This window comes from Girardinichthys multiradiatus, chromosome 20, assembly GCF_021462225.1.
Source record: "Girardinichthys multiradiatus isolate DD_20200921_A chromosome 20, DD_fGirMul_XY1, whole genome shotgun sequence".
Classification (NCBI taxonomy): domain Eukaryota; kingdom Metazoa; phylum Chordata; class Actinopteri; order Cyprinodontiformes; family Goodeidae; genus Girardinichthys; species Girardinichthys multiradiatus.
The window spans coordinates 8,330,839-8,349,296 of NC_061812.1; the positions used below are offsets into that span (position 1 = coordinate 8,330,839).

The 18,458-nt window shown below is 40.1% G+C and overlaps 1 protein-coding gene across 1 annotated transcript in view; it reads left to right on the forward strand.

Moving 5' to 3' along the window:
• The window catches only part of tafa3a (TAFA chemokine like family member 3a), a 129,516-nt gene extending 111,280 nt beyond the window's left edge, over nucleotides 1-18,236 (forward strand). The window contains exon 5 of the mRNA XM_047346301.1: nucleotides 17,495-18,236. Coding sequence (XP_047202257.1) covers nucleotides 17,495-17,506 — 12 coding nt within the window. The 3' untranslated portion in view covers nucleotides 17,507-18,236. The remainder of the gene's footprint in view (nucleotides 1-17,494) is intronic.
• The last annotated feature ends 222 nt before the right edge of the window (nucleotides 18,237-18,458 follow it).

An 18,458-nucleotide genomic window follows, 5' to 3' on the forward strand; every position in this document is an offset into this window, starting at 1 on the left:
AATGAACTCCCCAAATACAGACAGCATATTAAGTCCCACCAGAGACAAAAACACACTGGACCATTGTTACACAACTTTAAAGGACTCATATCATGCTGTTACCAGGGCTGCTCTGGGTTTTTCAGATCATTATCTAATCCACCTCATCCCAACCTACAGACAGAGAGTAAGAGCTTCCAAACCTGTGGTTCACACTGTTAAGAAGTGGACTGAGGAATCAAAGTAGATGCTACAGGCCTGCTTTGAATGCACAGACTGGACTGTTTTCGAAACCTCAGCCACCGACTTAAACCAATTAACTGATGTGGTGACATTATACATCAGTTTCTGTGAGGACCAAGACGTTCTGCACCTTTGGGAACAATAAACTATGGTTTACTCCACACCTCAGGAATCTGCACAAGGACAAGGAAGAAGCTCACAGCAGTGGAGATTGGGCGCGGTACAGGCAGGCCAGGACCAAACTAACATAGGAGGTCAAAGCAGCCAAGAGAAGTTACCATGAAAAACTTAAGAACAGCCTTTCTACTGGTGACACTTTGGCTGTATGGACTGGTCTGAGAAACCTGACTGCCCACAGGAGACCCCCACCCTTCCTGAACAGAATCCTCGCCTGGCAAACCGTCTGAATGGCTTCTACTGCAGACATGACAGGAAGCTGATCATGCCTGAAAGCCTGCGCAAAGCAACTCGCTCCGATCTTCACCCGGATCTTCAACAAGTCACTGGAAATGTGTGAGGTCCCCACCTGCCTCAAACGATCCACCATCATCCCAGTGCCCAAGAAACCCACCATCCTAGGATTAAATGACTACAGGCCTGTAGCCCTGACGTCTGTGGTCATAAAATCCTTTGAGCGGCTGGTGTTGAAGCACCTGAAAGACATCACAGGCCCCCTGCTGGACCCCTGCAGTTTGCTTACGGAGCAAACAGGTCGGCAGATGATGCTGTCAACTTAGGGCTACACTTCATCCTGTAACACCTCGACTGCCCATGGTCAGACGCCAGGATCCTGTTTATAGAATTCAGCTCGGCCTTCAACACCATCATACCAGACATCCTCCACCAGAAGCTCACCCAGCTCAACGTCCCAGCCTCCACCTGTCAGTGGATCAACAGCTTCCTGAAGGACCGACAGCAGCAGGTGAGACTGGGGAGCATCTTCTCCTGCAGCAGATCTATAAGTACTGGTGCCCCCCAGGGGTGTGTTCTATCCCCACTCCTCTTCTCTCTGTACACAAATGATTGCACCTCAGCGGACTCGTCCATTAAACTCCTGAAATTTGCAGATGACACCACTGTCATTGGTCTGATCCAGGACGGTGATGAGTCTGCATACAGACAGGAGGTGGATCGGCTGGTACACTGGTGTTGTCAGAACTTCCTGGAACTCAACCCACTCAAGACTGTGGAAATGGTGGTGGGTTTTTGGAGAGCACCACCCCCATACACCCCCCTCACCATCCTCATCAACACCATAGCAGCTGTGGACCACTTTAGGTTCCTAGGAACGACCATCTCTGAGGACCTGAGATGGTCTTCACAGATAGACACTGTTCGAAAGAAGGCCCAGCAGAGACTGTACTTCCTGAGGCAATTCAAGAAGTACAACCTTCCACAGGAGCTGCTGGTCATCTTCTACACTGCCATCATTCAGTCTGTCCTGTCTTCATCCATCTCAGTGTGGTTTGGCTCATCCACAAAACAGGACAGGTCCAGACTGTAACGAATAATCAAGTCTGCAGAGAGAATAATCAGGGCTGACTTCCCCTCCATCCAGGACTTATACAGGTCTAGAGGACTTATACAGGTCTAGTGTCAGAAAAAGAGCTTCAAAAATCTCTGCAAACCGCACACATCCTGCACATAAACTGTTTAGAGTTTTACCTTCAGGCCGCCGCTACAGAGCACTGTTCACTAAAACAGCTCCCACAGAGACAGTTTCTTCCCCCAGGCTGTTTCTCTGTTGAACATTCAATAGAGTACAAAACAACAGCATACAGATGTTGCAAATGCACCTTTTTATTTATATACAGTACAAACCAAAAGTTTGGACACACCTCATTCAAAGAGTTGTCTTTATTTTCATGACTATGAATATTGTAGCTTCACACTGAAGGCATCAAAACTATGAATTAACACATGTGGAATTATATACTGAACAAAAAAGTGTGAAACAACTGAAAATATGTCTTATATTCTAGGTTCTTCAAAGTAGCCACCTTTTGCTTTGATTACTGCTCCACACACTCTTGGCATTCTGTTGATGAGCTTCAAGAGGTAGTCACCTGAAATGGTTTTCACTTCACAGGTCTGCCCTGTCAGGTTTAATAAGTGGGATTTCAAGCTTTATAAATGGGTTTGGGACCATCAGTTGTATTGTGCAGGAGGTGGATACAGTACACAGCTGATAGTCCTACTGAATAGACTGTTATAATTTGTATTATGGCAAGGAAAAAGCAGCTAAGTAAAGAAAATCGAGTGGCCATCATTAAGAAATGAAGGTCAGTCAGTCCGAACAATTGGGAAAACTTTGAAAGTGTCCCCAAGTGCAGTCGCAAAAACGATCAAGCGCTACAAAGAAATTGGCTCACATGAGGACCGCCACAGGAAAGGAAGACCAAGAGTCCCCTCTGCTGCAGACGATAAGTTCATCCGAGTCACCAGCCTCAGAAATCGCAGGTTAACAGCAGCTCAGATTAGAGAACAGGTCAATGCCACACAGAGTTCTAGCAGCAGACACATCTCTAGAACAAGTGTTAAGAGGAGACTGTGTGAATCAGACCTTCATGGTAAAATAGCTGCTAGGAAACCACTGCTGAGGACAGGCAACAAGCAGAAGAGACTTGTTTGGACTAAAGAACACAAGGAATGGACATTAGACCAGTGGAAATCTGTGCTTTGGTCTGATGAGTCCAAGTTTGAGATCTTTGGTTCCAACCACAGTGTCTTTGTGCAGCGCAGAAGAGGTGAACGGATGGACTCTACATGCCTGGTTCCCACCGTGAATCATGGAGGAGGAGGTGTGATGGTGTGGGGGTGCTTTGCTGGTGACACTGTTGGGGATTTATTCAAAACTGAAGGCATACTGAACCAGCATGGCTACAACAGCATCTTGCAGCGGCATGCTATTCCATCCGGTTTGCGTTTAGTTGGATCATCATTATTTTTCAACAGGACAATGACCCCAAACACACCTCCAGGCTATGTAAGAGCTATTTGACCAAGAAGGAGAGTGATGGGGTGCTGCGCCAGATGACCTGGCCTCCACAGTCACCGGACCTGAACCCAATTGAGATGGTTTGGGGTGAGCTGGACCGCAGAGTGAAGGCAAAATGGCCAACAAGTGCTAAGCATCTCTGGGAACTCCTTCAAGACTGTTGGAAAACCATTTCAGGTGACTACCTCTTGAAGCTCATCAACAGAATGCCAAGAGTGTGTGGTGCAGTAATCAAAGCAAAAGGTGGCTACTTTTAAGAACCTAGAATATAAGACATATTTTCAGTTGTTTCACACTTTTTTGTTCAGTATATAATTCCACGTGTTAATTCATAGTTTTGATGCCTTCAGTGTGAAGCTACAATATTCATAGTCATGAAAATAAAGACAACTCTTTGAATGAGAAGGTGTGTCCAATCCTTTGGTCTGTACTGTATGTGTATATTTGTATATTGTATGTTGTATATATGTATATTCTGTAATGCAAAAACCAGAGAGCAAAGTGTACCGGAGTCAAATTCCTTATTTGTATGTATGAACTTGACAATAAGGCTGATTATGATTATAATTATGACAGAACGAGCTGACCAAATGGACTCTGATACACAATTACGAGGAGCTATTTCCCATCAGGGAGTTCTGTTAGGTCAACACGATACTATGCTAAGATCATTAGCCCAACAGCGTAGTCAGATCCAACAATCTGTCAGCACTGAGTGACCAGTTTCAGGAATTTATATCTAGGCTTCCTGCACCGCAAATTAATCCTGTTTCTTCTCCTCTACCCCCAGCTCAAGTCGTGTCTACTCCTGCCCAGGTTAGTTATCCCCTCTGAGAAATTATTCCTCCTCCTCCTGAACCTTTTTACAGGTGATCTTGAAAAAAGTAAGGGTTTTCTCTTACAAGGTACTCTGATTTTTCACCGGTCACCTCAGTCTTTCCCCGATGATGTATCTAAGATTTCTTATATTATGGGGTTACTCAGGAATCAGGTCTTAAGGTGGGCAGAGGCTATTATAAATTAATCCTCAATTCACTATTACTTGTTTCAGGAGTTCATCAGTTTGTTCAGACTAACCTTTCTTCCCAATCAACATGGTGATGAGGCAGCTAAAAAATTATGGACACTTAAACAGGGTCCTAGGTCTGTGGCCGTTATGGCAGTTGAGTTCCGAACTTAAGCTGCAGAATCTGGCTGGAACTCTTCGGCCTTGAAATGCGCTTTCTTAAATTCATTAAATGAAGATGTAAAAGATGAACTCACTTACAGGGATGAAACTGACTCTTTAGAGAGTCTCATTAGTCTTGCTATTCTCATTGATAACCGTATCCGTGAGACAACTAGAGTCAGGGGTTTTTCTTCCTTTAAAGATCCTGAGAATCAAGCGCCCATCAAGCCTGAGAATTTTGAGTCATCCCCTGAACCCATGCAAATAGGGAGAACTCGCCTCACTCCCAACAAAAGAGAGAGAAGATTTAGAACAGGACAGTGCTTGTATTGTGGTTCCACAGGCGCTTTTCATCTAAAATGCCCGGTTCGGCCAAAAGAGTCAGGTAGTTAGGTTGTTGAATCGCGCCCGCCAGCGCCGCCTTAATAACTGGCAGACGTGATTCAACAACCTAACTACCCCCGTTTCCTGCTTCAAACCACTCTATGTAGCAAAGACGAACAAATTCCTTTGATGGCTCTCATTGATTCAGGTTCAGAACTGAATCTAATTAGTCCCGATCTGGTCCAGAAATTTAACCTTCCTTTCTGTTATCTTGAACCTCCTATAAATGTCAATTCTCTAGATGGCAAATCTTTAAATTATGTCTTACAGAAGACTCAGCCACTGGAACTAGTTACATTGGGTAACCACCACGAAACCATTTCTTTCTTGCTGTTCTCCACTAAAGAAACCCCGGTTGTTTTAGGTCACCCTTGGCTTAAGAATCATAACCCACACATAACTGGAAAAATCTCGCATAGAGTCTTGGAGCATCAAGTGTCATGCTACTTGTCTTCGTTCTGCCGTTGCTACTTCCTCCCCTCTGGCCGACGTCCTTACACCCCCAGATTTAACAAACGTTCCAGCAGAGTATCATGACCTAGAGAAAGTATTTAGCAAAGATCTAGCTCTTTCTCTACCGCCCCATCACCAATATGACTGTGCAATAGATCTACTTCCTGGTGCTCCACTACCCGCAGGTTGGCTTTTTCGCCTGTCAGGTTCAGAGCATGACTCCATGGAGAAATACATAAACGACTCACTTAAAGCTGGCATAATTTGGGCATCTTCTTCACCTATGGGGCAGGATTTTTCTTTGGGTCTAAAAAGGATGAATCTCTAAGACCTTGTATCGATTACAGAGCCCTTAATGACATCACGATCAAGAATAAGTATTCCCTTCCTTTGCTCACTTCAGCATTCGAGCCTGTCCAGGATGCCACCATATTCACAAAACTGGACCTGTGGAATGCATACCACCTAGTTCGAGTAAGGGAAGGAGATGAATGGAAAACGGCTTTCAAGACACCTATTGGTCATTTTGAGTATCTGGTTATGCCTTTTGGTTTGACTAATGCCCCAGCTGTTTTTCAGGCCCTATAGTGAATGACGTCCACAGGGACTTCATCAATGTTTTTGTTTTTGTCTACCTGGATGACATGCTTATTTTTTTCTAAGGACTCTACTGAACATCCCAGACACGTTTGAGCTGTTCTACAAAGATTCTTAGAGAATCGCTTATTTGTCAAGGCTGAGAAATGTGAATTTCATGTTCCTTCTGTGACTTTCCTAGGCTTCATTTTTGAGGAAGGACAGGTGAATCCAGACCCAAGTAAGATCTCGGCTGTTGTGGACTGACCTATTCCCACAGATTGTAAACAGCTGCAACGGTTCCAGGGATTTGCCAATTTTTACCGTTGTTTCATTCCTGACTACAGTCTCCTTGCTTCTCCCCTGCCAGCTCTCACCTTCAGTTAACAACTATTCGTCTGGTCTCCTGAAACCGACAAGGCGTTCAATGACCTAAAGCAACGTTTTTCTACTGCTTCTGTGTTAAAACATCCAGATCCCAAGGAGCAGTTTATTATGGAGGTGGATGCCTCGGACACTGGGGTGGGTGCAGTACTTTCCCAGCGATCACCCACGGATGGTAAGCTCCACCCTTGTGCATTCTTCTCTAAACATTTTTCTGCCGCAGAGAGGAACTACGATGTGAGAGATTGTGAACTTTTGGCCATCAAGATGGCCTTAGAAGAATGGAGATACTGGTTTGAGGGGCCTCTCAACCCATTGTAATATGGACCGATCACAAGAATCTGGAATACATCAAAAAGGCTAAGCGACTTAACCGACGACAGTCTTGTTGGTAATTTTTCTCCCGGTTTAACTTCACTATTACTTACCGCCCAGGTTCCAAGAATGTCAAGCCTGATGCTTCCAACCGAAGATGACTCAGAACCTGACCCAATCATCGGCCCGTCCTGTGTTGTGGGGGCTGTAACATGGGACATGGAGGATCAGGTTAGAAATGCCCAACAAGGTGAGCCTGATCCAGGTGGGGTCCCTGGGGTTGTCTTTATGTCCCCAGTTGTCAGATCTCAGGTCATCCAGTGAGGTCATTCCTCTAGGTTTTCAGGGCCTCCTGGTTCGAGTCGCACTATAGCCCTCATTCGCAGATATTTCTGGTGGCCAACTCTTAACCAGGATGTTGTCAGTTTTGTTTCTGCCTGCACTACCTGTGCCAGAAATAAACCTTCTTACAAGCCCCCTGCTGGCTTATTTCAGCCCCTAACAGTCCCGAGTCACCCCTGGTCACATATTGCTTTAGACATTGTCACTGGCCTCCCTCCTTCTTGAAACAAGACTGTTATCATGTCTATCATAGATCATTTTTCCAAGGCCTGTCAACTTCTAGCATTAACCAGACTCCCCTCAGCAGCTGAAACCGCTAGGTTATTGAATAACCACGTTACCTACAGGTCCCTAATTTCTCGCAAGTTTAGTGAGATTTCTGTTCAGCCTTGGGAGCTCCAAAAAACTTGCACCTCGTTTTTGGGCCCCTTTTACGAGGGGGGGTTGTTTTTTTTTTTTAAATTATGTTCACATTTTAAGGAAACAGTATTATTTAGATACCTTGCACAATCTACAAAGATTTGCAGTGTTCTCCAGGTGTTTAGAAACCAGCAAAATCTCCCCAATTTAATGGCCTTGTCATATCCACAGTGGTTTGAGTACAGGCTGTGTGCAGGCTGCATGCAGGCTTTGTTTTTGTGTGCTGTGTTCTCTCTATGCAGGGCGTGACTGGCAGGTGCTGCTGCACAGGTGTTGCTCATCTGAGAGCAATCAGCTGGGCTACTTATGGAGTGGAAACCCAGAAGGAGGCATCAGCTCGTTTTCTCACTTGGCGTTGTAACAGCTAGACCTCTGCTTCTCTGCAGTCCTGCTTCCAAGCAGTTTCTCGGATCTCCTTGTTTTTCTCCCCCTGCCTTGCAGATCACCCTTCGCTAAAGGAAGTCATAGAACCTTTCTGGTCTCCGTTTTCACTTGTGTCATGTTCAGAGGTGTTTGGGAACTCCAGCCTCAACACCTCAGCCCCAAGCCCCCTCTCTGCTTCCAACTCCAAGCCCAGCTTCTCAAGAGCCACCTGAGAATAACCCATAAACCAGCCTGTCCACCCTCCAATATTAAAACTCTCCAACCATAGTGGAGTTTCCTGGAAGAGAAGAAACTAAGCACTTCATCCTTTGAAAACTGTTCACAGCCTGTCAGCCCAACCCCACCCCTGTACGTCAGCATCTAAAGAACACATTCACATGTTTACCAGCTTCTGTCTTTCTCCTTCAGAGAGACCCCGTGTACGTCCGCCAGCTCCAGTCCTATTTCTAAATAAACTGTTAAAACACTGTATTTGTCCTCGTGGTTGTATATCTCTAAGAAAACCCATTATGACAGGCCTAGAATAGAAGCTTTAACAGATATGACCCTAAAATAATTGAAGAAGATGAGTAAAGCAAAATACCTGAAGCTAAGAACACCAACAGAGTTTTATTAACTTCAGATAAGTGCAGTGCAGATTAGGCATGGGAGAAAGGTGAGTCAATGAAGTATGACTTGATACTATTGGGTTACAACACAAGAAACAGAGGAGTTAACTTCATCTAGCTGTTGAGCCATTTCTCCTGGTTGTTTTATTGTATTTTACTTAAGATACTGATTTGGTTGGGGCACAAAGATTTGGTTATGAGCAATTCAGAAGCAGGAGGGAAATCCGTTCCCGTGCATCAAAGTCCATTTGGAAAAAGAAAAATATGAGAGAAAGAACTCCTGGGGTCTTTCTGCGTAGGGTTTGCATGTTCTCCCCTTGCATGCATGGGCTCTCTCTGGGTAATCCGACTTCCTCCCAAAACAAAAACATGATGTGTGTGTGTGGTTGTTTTTCCTGTGTGTCTCTGGGTTGCTCTGTGATGGACTATCAAACTGTCCAGGGTGTGCCTTGCCTCTCACCCATTCACTGAAATGTTTTAGCTCTACACTCCAAGAATACATGCAGATAAAAAAAAAAGTGTTTCAGCAGAAAACATTTTGAAATTTTGATAAGGCCAAGTCAGAGATCATAAGTGAATGTGACAAAAAAAATCTATGGGGTCATGAGTAAAGCTGTGGACAAGAGATTTAGAAACGTTTTTGCAAGGGCAAATATTATAAAGTCAAGATATAGGGTGTCGAAAGACCAAAAAAGACTGAATGCTGAAACTTAATCAAAAGGTAGTTTATCATTTAAAAGAAACACGTTTATGAAATATAAAAGATTTGACTATATGTATTATGGTCTCACTGTTTTCAGTCTCAAAAACATTGTTTTTGTCCTGCTACAATATCGAGCAGATGCTAAATTTAACAAATAGAAAATACACTGAAGGTTAAAAGAATCTGTTGGGTTTGTTTACACAGAGAAAAGGTTCAAGAGATAAGATCAGAAATATACTCTGTTGAAGAAAAATATATTAATAGATAGAATATAAGTAAATGAGAGGTAGGTAAGAAATTGGACTTGGAGTTATGAAGCATTATGAAAAACAACAATCATCACCTCTGTAATAGAGAATGTGATTGTACACATGACTTTACCATTATAACACAGAGCTATTTCATGTAAATCAATCTTGTCTTCAAGGTTTTACTTTTAACTTTGAAGAAAAATCAGATTTGATCAGGCTTTGATCAAATCAAGTCAGGCTATTGCTATGACTACCTTCTAAGAGAAGCAAGACAAGGCACTCAAGGAGAAAGAAAAACAAAATTTTCCATGATGCGTATTGAATGGGATTTTCTGGCAGAATGCAGCAGGGCTCAAGCTACACTTCATCTCTAAATTAATAGGGCTTGTCAGGATGTGTGTTCAGGTTTTTTGTGGGTGAGCTAGACCAAAAGTGGATGGTAGGTGAGGGAATGGGAGTGGTTGGGGGGAACACATAGGACCCTTCTCCATCCATCACAGTCCAGTGTTTGACTCACCAAATGCCTGTAGTTGAGCTACCTCATCCATTATTCATGAATTCAGGAGGCCTGGATGAAGCAGAGCTTTTTATTTTAGCCGGGTTAATAATTCATGCCCTGTTACAGCCACAAGAAAGCAGAAACAGAGGCACAAATGAGCAGGGGTCCAGGTGGCTAGTAGAACCCGTCAGAACCTCGACTCTTTTATTGATTAGGGAGTCGGCGGGGGTTGCTCCATGCTCATGGCCTTACTGTCTCCCACAGAGCGCCAGCGAGGGATGGCTTGTGTTTGCCAGAGGGCTCTGTACTTAAACTTCCTGGACATTTAACATCCTTCTGAGGAATGAACAGAAGGGCTGTCTGAATATGGTGCTCAGATTCTATAGTGTGATGCTGGTGTTGTGTCTGTTTCTATGGAGTATTTTACAAAGATACCAATTCCAACCAATGAGAACTCAAGAAACAATTTACAGCAAAAAAATCATATGAGGTGAGATTTTACCATTTACGCTTGGTAAACAAAGCAACCTCATATTGGATTGGATTAAACTGAAAAACACTTCCTCTTTACAGATTTCTTTGCTTCTGTAGTTTAAAGCAAATGCATTTTGATGAATTCTTAAAAAAATCTTAGATCTTAAAAAAGTTGAAAGCAGAAATTATAGTATGGTGAGATACAGGGCTGAATTCTGCAGAAATTACCTTGAATGCATTTGGTTGTCTGTTGTTTTGCATGGCAGCAACTAAGAGGTGTCATGGTCTGCCTGTGTTAGGTTTTTGGTTTGAGTTATTATTGCCTTCTTTATACTGCCATGCTTTTCTCTTGCTTTATTTCTGTTCATTCAGATTTATTAGTTTTATTGTGCTGTTTAGTTTTTGTTACTTCCCTGGATTCCTGTGTTAGATGTATTAGTTTATATTTCTTGATTGATCTGGTTCCACCTGTTAATGTTCTTTAGTTAGTCTCAATGTTTACTTGCTTCAGTTTATTTAGATATTTCTGTTACCTCCCTGCTCATTAGAGTTATTTACCGACCTCCTTCAATTGCCTGCATTCCCTCTTCCACCAGCTGCACCCGATCCTCTACTTGATTAGCTCTCTAAGTTCATTGGTCTACTCTCCACCTCCCTCAGTATTTATGCTTTCTGGTTTTCATTGTTTGTCACTGGTTCCTCCTTATGTCTACTCTGTTACTACCCTGCTTGCTACCCCGTAGTTTCCTAGTGATTTTCCTGCCTGTTGCTCATCACCGTGCTCTATGTACGTTCTGCCTTTGAAGATTCATCATTAAAACCATTTTCAACTCACCATGATGCTCCTCGGCTGTGCTCTGCACGTGGGTCCTACACAGCCTCAGCACACCTTGACAAGAGGATTATGTCACATGCAGATCTGGCAGTAGCAGCTGAAAAAAGAAAAACAGCTGACATCTCTGAGGGACTAATATGGGCTAATACACATTACTCTATAGTCATGATTCCAGAAATACACAATCTGTTGCTGACAAAAGATTTTAATTATTCTGCATTATACTTCTTACTCTGCAGTCACCTTCTGCAGAGTCTGAACATGCTCTTTAAGTCATGTTTAACAGAAGTTCATAAAGCTGCATTCCACAACCTCACAACCTACTTCATAGACAACAACTTCACAGTCTTAATCATAGCCAAAAATTATGTAAGCTTCTCCTTTCTCCTTACTATTTGTCTGCATCTCAACATAAAATATTTAAAGTAAAGGAAATAGGCTCTCAATTCTTACCAGTAATTGGGCTTGTGATGGACTAGTGACCCACTCGACTGCTGGAGATAGGCACCAGCTCCCACATGACCCTATTGGATGGATGGATGGATGGATGGACAGACTTTAGCAGATCAATCAGCTGCTCTTCCATCAAATGAACCCTTCATTTGTCTTTATTTACCATAAAGAAACAGAAGTATCAAGACAGTAAATCGTTCTTTTCTTTGAAATTCTGTTTTAGCTTAAGCTCTATCAAGATTACCTTAAGCATAAATTAATCAAAGATCATTTGTAAGGTCAATTAACATAAAAAACGTTGACTCACAATGAATTACTTGTTCCCTTTTGGTATACACAAGAGCTTATTATTATACATACTGTCAATCAAGTCTAAATATCGCCAGCTATCATTAGAACTCAATGCTAGATCTGTGAAAAGCTTTAGTAGATTGATTCAAGTTTTAGATAATTTCATAGCTGTGATCACACCCCATAATTAATTATTTAATCTCCCCTTTTGCCAATTTAACCATTATAAATAACTGTTGAATGCATGTCAAAGTACAAAAGGGAGCAACAAATATGAGTCTGTGATGTATTTTTGTTTTTTCTAACCTTTAGTTTTACTGGAATTACGCAACACGTCAAGACATTCTGTTGAGAACTAAGAATAAAAAATACAAAAAGGTATTTTGGTTTTCAAAAGAATCTTTTAAGAATCTGCTTGCATTGGCCTGTTTAAACAAAGGCTTTACTTAGTTTTGTGTTTTTTTTTTATATTTATAGTTGAATAGAAGCTCCCTAATGTGTTCCCACAAAGCTCCCACAAAATTGATGTTATGCATGTCAATACTTTCAATATCTTCTTTATCCAATAATGCAAATCAGTCTTTCTGGATGTTCATCAAAGGCATTGTTGATAAAAAATGGTCGTGTGGTTTTCCCTTTATGAAGTCTCATCAATAAATCAGAGATCTTAACACCCTCTAGCCCCTGCTCGATAAACTCTGTTTGTTCCTTCTCTCTGTACATGTTCTAGGAGCAGCTAGTTTTATAGTCCTGCTGCTAGTAATGTTAAGAATTATAACCCCAGCACCTCCAGCTTTTCACTTGCTATCAATCAGAGGACAGAGGGCAACAGAGCCACACATCCTTTCCACTTGACAGGTGTTATGAAGCTTGTAGAGAATGTGTTAATATTAGTGATGGATGGATTTATAAGACGATGAAAATATGACATATACCTGCTCAACATGAAGTGTATGAAAAATCTGCCAGTCCAGCTTTAAAGACAGAATTAAATATTTTTTTATGAAAAAGAAGAGCCGGAATATACCATACAGAGTTAATAGAAAATATTCTAGATAGAAAAAAAATCTGACTATTATTTTTTCAATGTATGAAGACAATGGAAGACACATATTTACTCCAGAGAATAAATGCCAGCATATAACATGATTATGTGATATGTTGTTGTTCATCTTAGATTGTTTACATCTCATCATATGTACGGCTTAAGACCAGAGTATTTTTTATGCTATGATGTTGTACATCTGTCATCCTGCGCTGTGTATTGGAGTCTATAGATAAATGTCACATGGCACAGGAGACAGGACATGACAAGCTTTCATTTTATCCTGGTGTGTTTGAACATGGATGCATCTAAAAGTTACAGGGCAGTGGCTCTCGAGAACTGGAGTTGTATCTAAGGAGTCTACTGTATGAGGCATTCTCTATATCTGGGGGTCTATCCTCCACTTGCAATGTTGGTACCATTAGATGCACCAGCTCCATTCAAATCACTCTACATGTGTACCAAATTATGTCCAAATGTTGACCTGATTTTACATTCTTCTGTTTTATACCTTTTTTTACATCTCTTTCCATTGCCTGTGTGAGGAATCCCCTTTAAATCTCAAAAAATGCAAATGGTTTCTTATCCAACTTTTTTTAGGTAAATATGTTGTTTTTTTTTTTTAATGACAACATTCTTATCATACAAAATGTTCAGATCAGGATTAAAGCAAACTGAGTAAATGAATTTCTGTGATCAAGATTTCTGGCTTGTTTACAACATTTCAGCTGGCTGCTACTATAACTGCTGTGAGATCAAATTATTTCCATATCCTCTCTCACACCATGATGCCTGAGGATTGTCGCATGAAAGTGAAAATTAAATTGTGTCTCCCCAAACAGCAAGCACAGTGTCATCAGCTGCAGCTGTAAACAGCATAAAAATCATTCTTTTGTAGAAATTTGGATTTGCATTACTCAGAGTACTGATTACTTGTGGCAATGGCATGCTGATTCAATTGGTGACATCGCAGCAACCGCGTAATGAACAACTATAATGTGCAAACACTCTCCCAGGAATACCTTCTTTACCTGTTGGTGTTTGTGTTAATGCTTTGAAGCTTCTCCTTACAAAGGGCATGTCATAAAGTCATAGGGAACAACGTAGACATCACTATTTATTTCTTAGTCTTTCTTAAAGTGAAAGATGAAAAAAATACTTATTTAATTATTATTTGTATTTATGAAAACATACACCGACACTGCAGTATCCCATATTCATGTCATCAATAATATTATTCCTTGTTTCTATAAGTCACTGACCATGAAGGAGATTCTATTAGAGCTGACTTCTGTCTGCCATTTATATTGTGCAACACCACAGATGTTTGAATAATAAACATACCAGCAGGGAATATGCATACCTTGAACTTGTCACACATTTGACAGAGAGACTGTTGCTGATGGTTGAACAGCTTCAGATCAAGAGCTTGCTTTAATACTTTTATTAGCAAACCCACAATATTAAGGTGAGCTGAATATATTAGTTTACCAGCATTTATGTGCGCAAAGATAACTCTTTAAAAAGTTTTGACGTTATACATACACTACCAGTCAAAGGTTTGCACACACCTTTGTCACTGAATGGCTTTTTCTTATTTTCAGTACTGTTGTAATTATGAATATGAATATATTATTTAATATTAATATTTTAATATTTTATTAAATAATATTTCGGTCTGTTAAGAGTTGTCTTGTGAATACCAGCCCAATAAGGCGGTGGTATTAGGACAAAATTGAAAGGGATGAGCCAAGCTCTGGCATTATTGAACAGCATGAACTCTGCACACACACGGAAGCCTCACACAATTTCTTAAAATACAAGAATTTATTAACAAAAATAAGTCAACTCAAAGTCAAACATATTTCAATTCAACAAACTCTTTACCATACTAAAACAATCCAACTAAACTACCAAGCAGGATTAAAGAATAAGGAAGACTAATGGGCTTTGTTCAATATGAACAAGTTGATCAAAGATGTTTGAAAACCATGACCAATAAAGTGATGCAACATTAACATGCAATGTTATTTATGTTTGAGAACCAAGGATTATCTTGAAAAATCTGGAAGTGAAATTAAGTTAGTCTTGGAACTAACTTAGGCAATAAAGTTTTTATTCGGACAGGGACGTCACGGGAAGTCCGCTGTTACCCCGTTTCTGGCTATGCTGGAAGTAGGTTAATGCGATTTATTTTGAAAGTTCCAGAAGGCTTCTTAGGGTGTCCCCATGGCTGGGGTCCCAACAGTACTCTCTGCATTGTAGATATGTAATGAAGTATATAGAATTATGAAGCAAACTAAAAACTTGTGAAATAACTCAAAACATCTTTTATATTTTATATTATAGAAATTTTCCCACCTTTGCTTTGATTACTGGTTTGCACAAGCTTGGCATTGTCTTAGTGAGTTTCATGAGGTAGTCACTTGAAATGGTTTTCTAACAGTGTTGATGGAGTTCCTCGAGATAGTAATAGTAATAAAAATAAAGACAAACTGAATGAGAAGCCGTCTCCAAATTTTGATTAGTAGTTTATATGTAACAAGTAGGCAGCACAGTGAAGGCTAGTGGAAATACATCTGTTTTGAACCATGTACGTTATTGAGCAAACAAAAAAAAGTAAAAAATACTTTGAATTTATTGAAATCTTTACTGTAAAACTACAGCCATGACTTCATTGCAATTTCCTTTATGGAAAAGCAAAACCCTTAAAGACAATAATATAACAACATTTAGGCTACAGAAGATTTTTATCGTTTTGGACATTTTGCTAACCAGGATCAAGTATAACTGAAACTTTACATTAAAGAAGCACACTCTGTTAGGCCAACATTCAAAACTTTATTTCAATTAAATGTGTTAAAAACAACACTCAGGTAAAGTCTTGTTGCAAGCGGGTTTTGTAAAGCAGAAAGAAAATAAGAAAAATAAAGACAGTGCAGTAATGAATTATATGGTTAATGTATACATGTCTGCAGTTCAATAGACCCCTCCACATGAAAAAAACAAAAAAGCTGTTTCATATGACAATATAGAAACAGTCCTTGCTGCTAAAGTCTTAGTCTGCTGAGCTTTAAACAGAGGAGTATGCTGAAGTAAGAGGCTAACCTAAGCTAAGTCTAGATTGTATCGTCTGTGTTTAGAAATGACTCTCATGACTTAGCCCCTATTTTTTGCAGTCTAGGTTGGTAGTATTTTATTTAACTAATTAAATAAAATTAGTTTGACAATGAAGAAAAAGAGATTTATTTCATGGGGTGACTACTTGGAGAATAAAGTCTAGATTTTATAGCTCACCTAGATTCTATTACATGTTTTACTTTGTATTTTAGTTGAGACATTACTGCATTTCACTGAAGCATTATGGACATGTTGCTTCAGTCCATAAGGTTGACTCCATTACCTGTCCTGAGGCAGCTTTTGGCTAAAACTATGCAAACGACTACTTTCATCGGAAATCTACAAAAGATAAAAATAAATGCCCATCATAAGTTTACAAATATGTGGCGCAGATTAATCATTTGTTTCTTATTAAATACAACATCCGACCTCAAATCACATGGCAAGGCAAGGCAAGTTTATTAATATAGCACATTTCCGTAGCAAGACAATTCAAAGTGCTGTACATGAAAAAAAGAAAAAGAGACATACCGTATTTTCCCGACTCAATATAAGCCACACCCACAAAGTTGGTTTTTTTTAAAATGGAAATGTACATATATAAGCCGCACCGGGCTAAAAGCTGCTGATATTGACTGAACTGATTACATAGTTTAACTGAACATAACTGAACTGATTAGTTTCCGAATGGTGCCTGTTGCATAAAAGTGAAAGTACTGATCAAAGAAATCAGAAAAGTTATTGATTGGTTTATTAATCACGCAATGAAACCACTGAAGTCATCTTCAGTGTCGGAGTTGAACAGCCTCAGAAGAGCTTCGTCACATTCTGTGTCGATGTCAGTATTGCTCAGTGTCCCACCTGTCTCGTTTTTGTCACGTTTTTCCTCTAAAGCGCCCCCTGGCGGGTGAAGAAGAATCCACACAAAAGCTGCACCGCATTACAAGCCGCATGGTTCAGAGCACGGGAAAAAAGTAGCGGCTTATAGTCGGGAAAATACGGTAATAGGAAAATTACATTGCAGTGGGATAAAGGTAATTAAATAATTAAAGAGAATAAAAAGTGAAGAATTAAAAAGATAATAAGAAAAATAAATAAAATAAAAAAATTATGATAAAAGATATTTAAAATTCACAATAGCTGTAATATCCTTTATACTGTCTCAGAAGTCAAATATCAGATGGCTTAACCCTTATATAACAAAAATTCTTAAATTTTTACATTCATAGTTTAAAAACCTCAAGGTAATAACATATTAGATATGTTTTTTTAAATGACAACACCAGAGCAAAGTGCAAAGATAAGAGTTAATGCAATTTTTACAGACCATCAAATAATTCTGTGGACATGTAAATCTTGTGGAATACAAGTGATTCTGCCATCAAGAAGTTTTGGACCTGAACTCATGGTTTATATCATGTTGGCTAAACTTCCAAACAATGTTCTTAGGTCACTATTCAGCTTTCAGAAGGTTTGATGGACCGCTGTAAAAAGAAGAAACTGACTTTTCTGTATCTACGAAAGCCTTATATCATACACTGACATATTTTTCTCTCTCTTTGTCTCCAGGTTACCCGATAGTCGTATTTTTCCAGAATAAAGATATTTGGAACCAAGATGTTTCTTTGGCCAACACAGTAGGACATTTTGGATACCATGGGATTTATAGACTGGCAGAAACCAGGGACCAACATGGACATTAGTCTTGGACATTCCAGTGAACGAAAAGAATAAACGAATTAGGAAATTCACATGAGACTACAATGACAAACGGATTCTTTACTTTTTGTCTAGCATCAACAGTAGCTTTCTCTCAACTCTGCTGCCCACCAAATCTCTCTTTGTATTATACTTCTAATGCAACGGATTTGAACACCCAACCATGATGATATTTATTACCTTGAAGACTGGATAAGACAGTGAAAAACTTACCCTAAAAACCTGTGATGTAAAACTTTTGTGTCATGTTCTTGCCACAAGCATCCCTGGGACTCTTGATGCATAGCTCTGTGGAGGCTCTTGTGAGGTCATAAGCATTTCGATTCTTCTTAGCCTTATGGAGGAGATTTCACCTCTGTTTCCTTTGGTTGGTTTGAAAAAGTCTGGCCTTTCTTCTTTTTTAGTTTATTAGGATGTTAAGTCCACTTTTGAAAGACACTCACAATGAACACACAGAAATAAAAAAGTAATGAAAGGTCAACGTAGCTGAGTTAATCCAAAAATGCTTTAACGGTATCTGTTACTTTCAAAGTCTGGTGACTGCTAATCATTACAAATGTGAATATTATCTCAATAAATCTAACTCAATGACTATTGCTCTTTAGAATAATTGCGGTCTGTGTTGTATTGGTGAATTTGAGTAGCTCAGCATGTTAAGCAAATGTTCTAGCAAATAAAACGAGAGGGAGAATCACTAAAAGCTAACCAGGTTTGATCTCATGGTGGAACGGAAATGTGAGAATCAGCAAATACAAAAATAGGCCATGGACAGAAGTACAAAAGAGAACACACACCCTGCCAGTTTGCCTCACAT